The 11,413-nt window shown below is 36.1% G+C and overlaps 1 protein-coding gene across 3 annotated transcripts; it reads left to right on the top strand.

The window, feature by feature from the left end:
* The first annotated feature begins 1,169 nt into the window (after window positions 1-1,169).
* On the top strand, window positions 1,170-7,904 carry CUNH3orf38 (chromosome unknown C3orf38 homolog). Of its 3 annotated transcripts, none has more exons than XM_033755942.1 (4): window positions 1,170-1,243; window positions 1,623-1,974; window positions 4,626-4,867; window positions 6,707-7,904. In XM_033755942.1, exons 2-4 carry the CDS (start codon window positions 1,848-1,850, stop codon window positions 7,385-7,387), a joined length of 1,050 nt encoding a protein of 349 aa, XP_033611833.1. In that variant the 5' UTR covers window positions 1,170-1,243; window positions 1,623-1,847; the 3' UTR covers window positions 7,388-7,904. The 3 variants fall into 3 exon arrangements, with proteins under 3 accessions (XP_033611833.1, XP_019059895.1, XP_019059896.1); XM_019204350.2 differs by lacking the exon at window positions 1,170-1,243 and adding an exon at window positions 1,467-1,538; XM_019204351.2 differs by lacking the exon at window positions 1,170-1,243 and having other exon boundaries at window positions 1,483-1,974; window positions 6,710-7,904.
* The last annotated feature ends 3,509 nt before the right edge of the window (window positions 7,905-11,413 follow it).

Genomic DNA, 11,413 nt, shown 5'->3' on the forward strand with positions numbered 1-11,413 from the left:
TATATATATATATAAAATCACAAGTCCCAAGGTTGTTTGAGACACCCTACTTTAGATCAGTCTTAACTATAATCCTAACCACAGTGCTCACTCTCTTCTACATTAGCTGCTCCAGTCTCTTGGACTACTTATTTGCTAAGCGCAGCCCTTTAGCCTCAAAAATCTCTACTGTTGCTTCTTCCTAGAATACTCTTCTGTGGTTCACTCCCTCACTTACTCTTGACCTTTCTTTCAATGTCACTTTGAGAAACCTTTTCTTACAATCTGTATAAAACAGTAAAACTCTTTCCATCCTCCTTTTTTGATTTATTTTTCTTCATAGCATCTCCTGGCAGAAGATAGTTTCTTACATGTTTATTATCTGTTTCTTCCCACCCACTAAAATACATACCCCACAGGACTTGCATTTGTTCTAGTACAGAAAATGATGCCTGGTGTTAGGTGCTTGATAAATACATTTAAAAAAAAATGAAGCACTAAGTGAATAAAAGAAAGATAAAGTCTAGCATGTCTTCCATGTGGTCTCATAACAATACATATGAGCACTTGCCATAATCTCTTTACTGGCAAAAATCATTAAAAGAGAGTGTCATTTCTCAGCATCTTTAATACTCACTATAAAAGGTACTCATCAATGCTTAATGAAAAATTAAAAAAATGGTGTGTATGAATGAATGGTACACCTGAATGATATCCTTTGACAAGTTAACTTACCTGTGCTTTTAATGCCTTGTTTTAAAGACCATATTTACCGTGTATTTTATGACTAGTATTTAGCTATGATATTAGGAAACTGTTAAATTTCCTCACCTGGATCTGCAGATACATACATTTCAGCTACTAAATGCCAAACTCTAAACGTTAACTCTCCTAAAATATTCACAATGGAAGCAGACAAAAATAATGTGTTTAAGTGTAATTCCTCAGTCTAGCAGAGCACGGCTGTTTCTCAGTATATGTGACTTACTATCATACTAATAATAACATCCAATATACACATTCAGCTTCTACTGGGCACCAGACACTGCCCGCCCCCCATTCCTAGATCCATTTTGAGATGGGAACCTGACACAAGGAACACAAGGAGTTTCCTCAGAGTCACAATTAGTAAATGGCGTAGTAAAACCCAGTAGTAACCTGGCTTCCAGAACGTCCAGTCTTAAACTGCGCGCGACACTCTTTTAAAGCAGAGCGACCAAGGGAGCGTAGCCACTTTGAGAGAAGTCAGCTGGAAGGCGGGCAGGTGTGGGATACGTGATTATTTTTTCTTTTTACTTTTCGTAGTATAATGTAAAACCAAAATTTACTTTAAGTCGTGTAATTTTAGAATATTAAAGTACCGGCTCACCCAACTCAGAAGTGGTCGCAGAGACCATTCAAGCGCTCCCGGGGGCCGGGCCCGTGGGCGGGGAGGGGCGTCCTCCATTGGCCTGCCGCGTAGCATCACGGGAGCTCTCCCTGCGCCGGGCAGCCTTCTGCTTTCCACCCAACTGCACCTGCGCACCCTCTAGGACTCCGTTTGGGAGGAGGGACTCCGGGTGAGTTCAGAGATTCTCTTTGTATCTCGCTTTCTGTGGAAGGTCAACGTTCTCCATCTAAACTTGGTTCCTTTCTTAAATGAGGTGTGCTGAACTTTGCTCCAAGGCAGCCCGGAACCACAAGTCGGGAGCACAGTCTTTTCTCCTTGACCCCGGCGATCACTTCCGTTTACGGGTCTGGAATACCTGAGACCTTTCTACTGCGAACGACGGGAAAGGAACTTCCGGTGTTTGTTGCCTAGGCGCCGGCCCGGTGGGCCGTAGCGACGTTTTTGGCGCGGTCCTCTCCCCTCTACCCCAGGGGTCAAGATGTCTGGGCTCAGTCAGTCAGAGATGGAAGGCTGTCGTGACCTGCTCAGCCTGCTGGACAACGACGAGATCATGGCCCTGTGCGACACTGTCACCAACCGCCTGGTGCAGCCTGAGGACCGCCAAGGTACCAGCCGCCGCCGCCCCTCCTGAGACCCTACCTCGAACCCCAGGTTACCGGTAGCGTGGGAGTGGAGGGAGTTCGAGGCCGAGGCCCCTGTTGGTCCCCAGTCACGCTGGGGCAGAATTCCCCGTCATCATTTTTGGTTCTGGTCGCCCAGAAACCGGCACGCAGACCAGCTGGCGGTGCTGCTGACAATGGCGCAGCTTCCCTCCGGGTTTTATCCTCGTATTGTTTTGGGCAAATGCTTGTTCACTGAAGGATACGTAGGCACCTCTAATTTCCTGGGATCCAGAGTGTTTACCTTAATTATCAGCTTCGATTAGCTGAGGAGTCAGCTGCTGCTCAACCTAGTCAAGCTAGAGAGGAGAATAACACTTTGTATTAGGCGCTTAGATAAAACACCTGACAAAAAGACAGAGGGTTTGAATCCATGACTCTTTTTGAAGGCAAAAATGTCCCGAGACGATTTTGTGTATAAGAATACTTTCAGAATCAGGTTACACATTAAGTCTGTTATCAAGGATTACTATTTCGGATGTACCTTTTGACCATTTAAGAAAGTCAATCATTTGTATCTTTGAACAGTGAACATTAAGAAGAAACACATCCTTAAAAATTTACACTGAAAAATTTTTAATATTGGCCTGCGGCATTTATAAAATTTACATGTTAATCACTTCACAGTTAATGGTGAGTGTGTTTTTAAAATTGTAGTAGGTAAAAGTGCTGGAAATAAATGGCAGTGAATCTAAGAGCAAATAAGGAAAAAAAAATTTAAAAATTCCCAGTACAAAGTGTTTAAATGATTGAAGAGAGGGTTCAGAAAAGAAAAGCAATAAGTATATAAAAAGATATTCAACCTTTTTACAAAACCCAAACTACAAGATGTCTTTTCTATGTACCAGATTGAAAAAGCATTTAAAAAAAATCTTTACCTGTTGGTGGTCAGATGAAGAAACTCTCTGATAACTAATGGAGGAATGTAAATTACAACTACCCCATTGAAAAACAAATTTCACATTATCTCCTAAAATGAGGTTAGACACTCTAGACAAGAGGTAGTGAACCTATGGAATACGTGTTACTATGTTTTTTAAGACAGAAAAATGTTAATGTAATGAGTTGTCTTTTTCTACACTAAGACCTCAGCATTCAGGTTTAATTGCAGTATTGGCATTTTGTGATAAAATAAGTGGGTTTAGGGTTGGCAGTTGGGCAATTGTCTCAAACAGGTTTGCCAACCCTGCTTTAGACTTTGGTTTATCAAACTTAAATGTACCTTTGAATCCCTCAGGGGTTTTATTAAAATACTGATTCTGATCCAGTACTTTGAGTAGACCTGAAATTGTGCATCTCTAACGAACACAGTGATACTTGTACTACTCACCCCTCTGTGCACTGGCGGATATGTATGAGAATATTCAAAGTGTAGTGTTGGTAAAAGTACAGGCACAACAGAAGTCTGCAAACAAAAATAGAAACCTTGCATTTTCATAACAGTGAGGAAGAATTAACTAGAGCTACTTATCTATATAGATTAATCTCCAAAACAACACTTAACTGTAAAGCTGATTACAGAAAACTACTCGTTCTAATGGATTGGATTTATAAAACATTTTTAAATGCCATATTAAATAGATGTTTAGGAACACTTATGCAATGCATTTATAAAGAGCAGGAAATGTTAAATAATGTGGAGGATAATAGCTACTCTGTAAGATGAATGAGAAGAGATTGTAACAATACTAGAGAGAGGTGAAATGGGGTCTTAAAGATACTAGTACAGTAATTTCCTACATCTTAAGAGCTCTAGGAGGTATTATATAGGAGTATGTTTTATTGCCATTCCGTATACCCCACACAGATTAAAAAAAATCCTTAGTTTGAGATAGATAGATTTTTTTGTTCTGTTTTGTTTTTGAGACATGGTCTCACTGTGTAGTTCAGGCTGGCCTTGAACTTACTACATAGCCCAGGCTGGCCTCAAATTTGTAGTGATCCTTCTACCTCAGCCTGCCGACTGCTGGCATTACAGACATGCATCACTTTGCCTGGCTTCATGAATGAATATTTTTTATTTTAAAAAAATTTTCTGATTATTCCACTTCCTAAGGGTATGACTCTTGTTATCTTGATTATATTCAACTCTTGAGTATTTTAGATTGAGAAAATTGATCCAAAGTTCCTTCATGTCAAAATACTGTAACTTTACTGGTTTTTTTAAAGAGGTTTATATGAAATCAGATATTCTGGTTTTATTACCAAAATATATTTTTTCTGGTTTGAATTTGTTCTTAAAGCATACTTCTTTTAAAAATTGGGCCAGGGGCCAGAGATTTAGCTCAGTGGTTCTGACACTTGCCTTACAAGCACAGGGACCTGAATTCGATCCTTGGTACCCCCAAAAAATGGGGCCAGAATTTTACTGTTGCATATAGAAAGTGAAAGGATGGGGGACTTTTTTCAATGAGGATGTTTAAGCCATGAAATTAAAAATCCTACAACCCATTTCTTCTTTTTAAAAAATAATAACCATCCCATATGCAAAAGGAAGTAGCATGGTAAGAGTTAACTTTGTGGTAGAATTCTTCTTACATTGGACAAATTTGTAGGTACTTCGTGATTTTTTATTAACCATTGTAATTTTCTTCTAGATGCTATTCGAGCAATATTAGTGTACAGTCAAAATGTAGAAGAACTCCTGAAGCGCAGAAAGGTCCACCGAGAAGTCATATTTAAGTACTTGGCAACACAAGGGATTGTTATATCTCCAGTTACTGAAAAACACAATCTTATTCAACATGCAAAAGATTACTGGGAAAAGCTATCAAAGATGAAACTGAAAAAAATGCCAGAGCCAGTTGCAAAGAAGGAGGACATCCAACTCTTTCAACAGGTAAACAGATCTTGTAGTTACATTCTAAATCCTTGTTCTGTCTTAAGCTCCATAGATAATCCTAGATCTGGGGGGCATAGTTGATATTTGTATCTTGTAATTTAACTTTATTTCATAACCTTTGCATCCTAAAAGAGGAAAGACTAATAAAGCAACTTAGGAGAAAAAAAAAAACAAAACATTTTTGACATTTAATGATGTATTATAGTTTATTGATTTATGAGGGAAAATTTTTTTCTCCTTTATCAAATGAGAAATATTGGATTTTTTAAAGGTAAATGTTAAGATTAATTTTATGTTTGGACTCTAGTTCTCTAATTTTTTTTCTCCACTTTAAAAGAGTATGCAGGCATGAGAATGGGATTTGAGGATGGAGAGAGATGGAAAATAGGAGAGGGAAAGGAGAAGTAAAATGGAACAAGTTGGGCCGGGGATTTAGCTCAATGGCTCTGCCGCCTGCTTTGCAAGTACAAGGACCTGCGTTCGATCCCCAGTACCAAAAAAAGAACAAAAAAAGAAACAAGTTGTGGTTAAATATATATTCAAATTTTCCATGATGAATGTAGTTATTATTTGTTGTAAACATACTAAGAAAAAAGAAAACTATTGTAAATCCTTTCACATTTTTAAGATTTCATTGCTATCAATACAAAAATTTCATGAGAGAAGCTTGAAATATTTAGCTAGAAAAAAATCCTATAGCAATTGTCTTCAACCAGTTTTGACAGTTACTATTTTTTTGTACATTTTAGATGTCAAATGAGAATTTAATGTTGACTGACTGAAGATAATTAATCATTTTGCCTTTGTAATAGGAAAGGATCTAAGAACTTTTTTAATGTACTGAAAAGAGAATGGCCTTTGAAATAATATAGATGTTATTTCATATTAAGGTTTGCAGTGTTGTAATTGTGTGTGATTAGGCAAATAATTTGACCTTTCTGAGCTTTGTTTTCTTCATCTGTAAAATGATCGTAATGGATCTAGGGGTATAGCTCAATAATGGTACAAAGCCCCCAACACCCCCTCACCCTATCATAACAGTAATATCTGTGTCATAGGATTTATTGTGAAGATAGGAGGAAATAACACTTAAGTGAGGTGCGTCTTGCCCTGAATTTTCAGTAGCAGAGATGTTCATTAAACATAGGAACTCAGCCATTTCAGTGAGGTACTGTACTCTGGAATATGTGGATAAATGAAATATAATTTATCATATACTTTTTTGCAATAACATTCTTTGTAAAAGGAGAAATAATCATATAAAATTAATCCAAATTCTACAAAATGAACTATTTTAACTCCTTTTTAAAATATGTAGTTAACAGTGGCAGAAAGGTTGATTTATCAAAACCTTATTGAAATATAATTTACATGCAGCAAAGCACATCCATATAAAACACATAGTTTGAAGAGACAGGCAGATCCTGCCAAAATCAAGATGAAATGCTTGTTATAGAGTTCATTATCATGGTTAATGCTGATATTTTAACAGGCCTTGTTAATTTGAAATAAATGTTTTATCTAAGACTTGATATGCATGGATATTAAACGAAAGGTTTCTTCTTACTCTTCTACTTTTTATTTATTTTTTGAGAGACAGGATCTCATTGTTGCCCAAGCTAGGCTTGAACTCCTGGGCTCAAGCAGTCCTGCCTCAGCCTCCCTAATTGCTGTAACTACAGGTGTGCTACTGCCTTATAAACTTTACTTAGCTAAAACTTTACTTAGCTTAAGCTGTTTGAGCTGGAAAATTCTCAAATGGTTTTTCTCCTTTTTGAAAACAACTTGTCTATATGTGCTGAATAGTTCCCTTAGCTTAATTTTTAATTTTATCAGCAGGCAAGAGAAGATAAAAAAGCTGAAAAAGTTGATTTTCGTCGCCTAGGAGAAGAATTTTGTCATTGGTTCTTTGAACTTCTCAATTCTCAGAATCCTTTAATGGGACCACCTCAAGATGAATGGGGGCCACAACACTTCTGGCATGATGTCAAGCTTAGGTTTTATTACAGTACATCAGAACAAAATGTGATAGACTACCACGGAGCAGAAATTGTGAGCCTTCGCTTGTTGTCACTAGTAAAAGAAGAGTTTCTTTTTCTTAGCCCCAACTTAGATTCTCATGGACTGAAATGTACTTCTTCTCCCCATGGATTAGTTATGATTGGAGTTGCAGGGACTGTCCATCGAGGGGACACATGTTTGGGCATTTTTGAACAAATCTTTGGACTTATCCGCTGTCCTTTTGTGGAAAATACTTGGAAAATTAAATTTATCAACCTGAGAATCATTGGAGAAAATTCTCTTGCTCCTGGAACAGTACTAAAACCTGCTGTTACATTTGGACAGAGTGATCTAGAGGATTTTTATAATGTAATCACTTTGTGTGATAACAATGAAGTAAGACTTAATGTAAAGCAGGCATTTGACAGTGGGACTGGAGACCAGGCTTTATGTGGTGGAAATGAGTCATTGTTAAACAAAAGAGAGCCCAGTTTACCAAACCCTCTGAAGCACTGACACTGTGTATCATATTAAAAAATCTTTATACAGAAACTCTTCCAAATACATCAGTAATTTCATATGTGAGGATTGACATTTTAATTGAAATATTTCTCTACACTTACATGTATGAATGTTTGCCTATATCTGAGTTGTAGTAAAAGTTTGAGAACTTACTACAGTTCATTGAATAAATCCCACTGTAGATGTAGTTAACTGTGTGCCTTAGAAACCAAATAGTATCTTCATTATACTATTCTACCACTATCCGTACTTCCCATGTGGGAAAGGATTAATAGTGTTCAGGCCTTCCTTAACTTACTCATTTTTCTCTAAATCCAGATATTGGATATTTTAAAAATGTATTTTTTTTAAACTTAAATATTGTGAAGATATTTAATGTAAACTCAGGGTTCTCATTTTAGAAAACCCAAGTGATATTCATGCAAAATCTAGTAATTTATCAGGGGAAGAAAAATTTACTGCCTCTTTAAATATTTATAGAACATTTCTCAAAGTTACTTCTCTTATTCAAGCTAAATAACTCTGGTAACATACAACATGTTTTGTATTATTTTGGGCAGCAATAACTGTTATTCTTAAAATAGACCTTATTCTTACCTAGGCTTAAGCTAACAGCTTTATTGAGCATTTATATAACAACGAAGGAAATCTGCTATTGAAATTTTAAATGGATACCCAGGTTGAAATTTTAAGTGAGTTATTGTTATTCTTGATCATGTCAGACATGACCCCCCAAAAAAAACCCCATGAATTTATAACATGGTTTACATATACATGTCTCCATATACCCCATATCGTAATCTTATTAAGAATTAGCTCTTAATTTGTGTTATTAGGTCTGAGTCACAAGTTGGGTTGCTAGTTTAATAACACACATGCTTTAAAATTTAAATTCCTGATTACCCAACAAATTTGTTGATCCTTGGGTTTAGTTAAGGAATTTTAATTTGTAAAGGTACCACTTGGGAATACAATTCAACTGGAAAGTACAATGCTTGTATACGTTAAATTTTAACATATGTCATGATCCTCTAGAGAGACTGATAAAAATATTGGAAGCAGGAGAAAAACACTCATCTGTTTTGTATATTTAATGACATTCCTCTTAGGAGTACAAATTGGTGTGTCTGAAAAATAACCTTAATAAAGGAAGGCAATCCCTTTTGTATAAGAATAATTATTATTTAGATTTAATTTACAATTATCCTGTTCTTAAAAGTTTTAGGCTTTTGATAAGCAAATTTACTGCTTCTGATTACACTATTAGTATAATATAATTAGATGTAAAGAAAATAGTTTGCAAAATAGTCCATTATAATTTTATAAGACAGGCATTCAGATCAAAAGTCAGTCCTTATCCTACAGTTCTTGGTTTGAAATCTGACTATTATTTTTTAGATTTGAAGTAGCACTGGAAAATATCCCGAGTAAAGGATAAAATTAAAAACCATCTCTTTGTGCTATTTATGTCACATATTGCAGAAATCTACAAATTGTCAGACTGGGTAGGGATTTCCTCTGGTTATCTTCCATGTTGAATTTTTATAAAGCCCAAATAAGGCTTCAGTTTCTGCACATAAGTTTTAATAAAACTAGAGTGTCACCTGGACTTTTATTTGCAATAGACTAATTTGTCATAGCTTACAAATGAAATGAATAATTAAATGAAGTTTTAAAAACTTACTAATTTCAAAAGGTAATTGCAAAACATATTTTAACCAAATTTTTCTTACAACATAGGTTATAAAAATGAATGGAAACTATATCAAAATTTTTCTTAGGATCTTTTTATTTCAGATTTGGATACTCTTTCCTTCACTTATTTTTGGTGCTGGATATTGAACCAAAGACCTTCTACATATGTACTCTACCACTGAGCTGCACCCCTGGATTTAATTTGGGTTGTGGAGGATAGTCATCAAGCTTTTGAAAGATAATATTGAGTATTTTCTTATTAGAAGAAATACAGCATGATAATTTTTTAATATTTCAATGAGTTCATGGTCTTCTCCAAAGCACATCAGTGTCCTATATACATCATTATGCCATATGTTCAGAAAAGCTGCCACAATATTGTATATCTCTGGACTACTCTTAACATAGTAAGAAAAAAAAAAAAGTTATTATTGTGTAATTCCCTAGGGTAAAGTACTAAATTTGAAATGAAAAGTTATTTTGTAGGAAATCTGTTAGTTTACAATAGTCACACTTGTGAATTTTGTTTTTCAAAAGATGTTAGATATGAAGACAACCATCCAGAATACTCAGAATTTTGACAAGATTAGTTACAAATAATACACTTTGAAGAAATTGATAAAAATGTAAAGAAAAATATTCTCAAGAACTTTATAAAAATATAAAGTTTATAGTGGTTTTATAGTGATTATTCTGATGATTTAAAAAATCTAAACATGTCTTTGACCTTATATATATGATCTCACCTTCATCCACTCCTCAGGTCTCCCTACTTCTCATAACCATATTTATATCCTTTGTACCTACCCAGTTCAGATGTAGTTGTAGATCAGAAACAAGATTTTCTGAGTGCAGATTCTCTTCAAATTTATTTGCCATATGTTTATTTTGTATTTATTGTTTGTAAGTCACCAGATCAAGTTCAAGACACAATAACACAAAAATAGGTTGTTTGAGTTTAGGTTATCTTAGGAAAAGAACTTTTTTAAATCCCTTTGTAGAAGGATTCAAATAGGTCCTTTTATATGACCAGAAAAAACAAAACTTAATTGAACTGTTAAATAGTAGTATGGCTCTCGCTTCCTATGCCATATAGATTTTATCAATATAAAATACAGGTCATTTTGATGAATTATTTAGTTTTGGAAGGAACAGTTATCAACCTTTCAAAATACACTAAATGCATTTAGCTTTATTTTTTCTAATATAACTTTTAGCAAGAGTCTCAGTAAAATGTTGACTAAGAGAGGCTCGCCCCATACCATTTGTAAGTGCACAGAAGCCAGGGAGCAGTGGTGTGGATAAGAGCATCACCGATGCAGGCAAATCCAACCAGGGCCCTACCCTGACCCAAGCAGCTTGGGCTCACAAAACCAAGCCAAAGGGCTTCCCGAAGAGAGCTGCACAGGCACACAAGCATCAGCCAGAGGCCCGCTGTGACCCCATCTGCTTGGGCACAGAGGCCCAAGCCAAGGTCCCACCTGGAAAAGAGCTGCACGAGTGAACAAACAATAGCCAGAGGCTCTCTCCATACCATTAGTAAGTCTGGAGACACCAAAAGCCTGCTCAGACAGCAGCAACTGGGGTGCACAGCCCTCAGCCAAAGGCCTTCCCAGACAACAGCTACATAAGGGGCCAGGCTCTAGCCAGAGTCACGTCCAGATACCATCCCAAGTGTGCATAGGCCCCAGCCAGAAACCCTACCCAGGCAATGGGTCAGCTCAGGGATCCAGAAGGCAACTGTTCTGAACCCAGGAATAGGTACATGGGTGAGCAGCAGAGAAAAGGCTTCCTGGTGGCTTGCTGAGAATTGAAGACCACTGGGTTTTGTTAAACTTTTTTGCCTTGTATATGTTCACAATGTATTTTCCATGTCTTAGTCAAGAAAAGTAGAAACAAGTTTGGTCTTATGGCCAAATTAAAGTCTACCAGTGCAGATGGTGCCCAGTTTATGATTGTTTGACTATAGTTTTTCAACTTTATGATTCTTTGAAAGAAATACACATTCAGCAGTACCTACTTCAAATTTTGAATTTGGATTTTTCCCACCAGGTTAGTAATACAGAGCCACCCATTCTGTTTTTCACTTTGTGTACAATTTTTAATAAATTGCATAAGGTGTTTGACACTATTACAAAATAGGCTCTGTGCTAAATTATATTGTCCAATTGTAGGCTAGTGTAAGTATTCTGAGCATGATGGCAGACTAGGTTTAGAAATGTTAGTAGTTTAGGTGTATTAAATGTATTTTTGATTTATGATATTCTTAATATATGATGTGTTTGTAACCCCATTGTAAATTGAAGAAAGATTAAAATAATCAAG

The sequence above is a fragment of the Fukomys damarensis genome, unplaced genomic scaffold (assembly GCF_012274545.1).
Source record: "Fukomys damarensis isolate Sample0158 unplaced genomic scaffold, DMR_v1.0_HiC HiC_scaffold_24, whole genome shotgun sequence".
Classification (NCBI taxonomy): domain Eukaryota; kingdom Metazoa; phylum Chordata; class Mammalia; order Rodentia; family Bathyergidae; genus Fukomys; species Fukomys damarensis.